General features: G+C 43.3%; 1 protein-coding gene across 1 annotated transcript in view; it reads left to right on the top strand.

The window, feature by feature from the left end:
• LOC106315214 overlaps positions 1–635 on the top strand; it is a 1,825-nt gene extending 1,190 nt beyond the window's left edge. Inside the window, exons 4-5 of the mRNA XM_013752962.1 lie at positions 116–184; positions 303–635. Of these exons, the coding sequence (XP_013608416.1) occupies positions 116–184; positions 303–635 (402 nt within the window). The remainder of the gene's footprint in view (positions 1–115; positions 185–302) is intronic.
• The last annotated feature ends 1,340 nt before the right edge of the window (positions 636–1,975 follow it).

Raw genomic sequence — 1,975 nt, 5'->3', positions numbered from 1 at the left:
TGTTGAGGAACAAGTAGAAGTTCCTTTGAGAAGAAGCACACGAGTAAGGAGGGATGCTTCTGAGTGGGCAAACACAAGAAACTAGGTAAACACGAGAGTGTTATACAATGCCCAGGCTGTGGAACATCTTTTCCAAGATGTGTGCTCCTTTGCTGAGTTTCCGGAAGAGCATTACTCCTCTATGGTAAGCTTATATGAACTATGTGCCAAGAAGCTATGAAGAAGCAATGATGATTCAAGAGTGGAGAGATTCAGTCAATGATGAGGCTGATGCCATGATTAGAAATGATACATGGTATTAGAGTGAGTTTCCTAAGGGGAAGAGAGCTGTGTCATGCAAGTGGATTTTCACCATCAAGTACTTACCTAATGGGAAGATTGATAGGCGTAAGACAAGGCTGGTAGCAAGAGGTTTCACACAAACCTATGGAGAGGATTACATTGATACTTTTCCACCTGTTGCAAAGCTTCATGCCATTAGGATTGTACTATCAGTTGCAACCAACCTTGGGTGGGATCTTTGGCAAATGAATGTGAAGAATGCTTTCCTCCAAGGAGAGCTAAAAGATGAAGTCTATATGCTACCACCTCCGGGTCTTGAAGGAATGGTGAAGCCAGGAATGTTCTTAGACTGAAGGAAGCCATCTATGGATTGAAACAATCACCTAAAGCATGGTACAATAAGTATGAGATTTGTAGAGTTCTCTTCTCTGGTTGTATGTGTGTGTATAAACTCCAATGGGGAAAGATGAGAGCTTGCTCTAGGTGATTTAGAAAGAGGGATTGATGAGAGTATTTATGAGAGAATAAGAGACTTAGGAACAGAGATTAAGAGACTGAGTGATTAGGAGAATAAGATATTAGAGATTAGGGTTTTAGATTCAAGAACAAGTTTATCATTCATGAAGTTGAGAGGGGAAATCCCCCTTACTCCCTTAAGGCTCCAAATTGCCACTTACATGCTTATTTATAAGCTCAATAGGTTTACACAATCTGAAACCTAAATCTAGTGGATAATATTAACTTGAGAGACTGGATGGTGTAGATGAGATGGTCTTCTTGTAATATCTGAAGTGTTGGGAGGATAAGGTTGGCACCCACTTTAATTTAAACCATAGCAAGCTGGCTCCTTGCTTGTGATTGGCTCTCCTTAGGCTCCTCCTAATCTGCGCATGCATCTGTCCAGGTTCATGGTCGTGGCTCCATTGTCTTTAAAGCAAGAGACAGCCTGTCCAAGACCAGAACAAGCCAATCACACACAAGGAAGCTCCCATTGGTGTTTGCCTCCACAAAGCATCTTCTTGATGCCATATTGATTCCTTATGCATAACGCCTTCCGGACATGCTCTGATCACACCCTATCTTTGCACTGTTGGTCTGATCACGCCCTAAGTTTGCACCAGCTTGATCACGCCCTAAGGTTGCACCAACTTCAAATGGTCGAGTTATGCACTTTTGGGATCGACCTGGTACGTATAGATCCGTACGGTCCGTACAACGTCCGTACCAAATCCGTACTACCTCGCCCTAACATTGCACACTCGCCCATTAGCTCCTCAACACTCTTCTAAGTCTCTCCTAAACTTTGCCCTTGCTTAGAACATCCACCAGATCACTCCTGGACGCCTTTGGACACTTCATAACTCTTGATAGGCAATCTCTAAAGCTCTTGCCCTATCTTTGCACAAGATTCATCTCAACTCAACACCTTTAGCTCCTCCATTCATTTCTTCAAGTTATCACTCCCCCTCAAGCTTGACTTTAGTTGATCCTAAGTCAAGCTTGGAACCTTGAAGAACTTCCTCATTAAAAACCTCACCAAGGAAAACTCTTCGGGACAAAACCTTGATGAGGAAAAAAGAGTAAAGCCTCCAAGGCCTAGGGATTGGCCAGTGAGCTCTTGTGCCTTAGAACCAGTGTGGTTTGACACAAGAGGCTCTGGATCACGGGCTAAACAGGAGCAGCAACACTTCAA

Source organism: Brassica oleracea, chromosome C9, assembly GCF_000695525.1.
Source record: "Brassica oleracea var. oleracea cultivar TO1000 chromosome C9, BOL, whole genome shotgun sequence".
In the NCBI taxonomy this organism is placed as follows: Eukaryota; Viridiplantae; Streptophyta; class Magnoliopsida; order Brassicales; family Brassicaceae; genus Brassica; species Brassica oleracea.
Note: the sequence above shows the minus strand (reverse complement) of the source record. Positions and strands in the feature narration are given on the sequence as shown.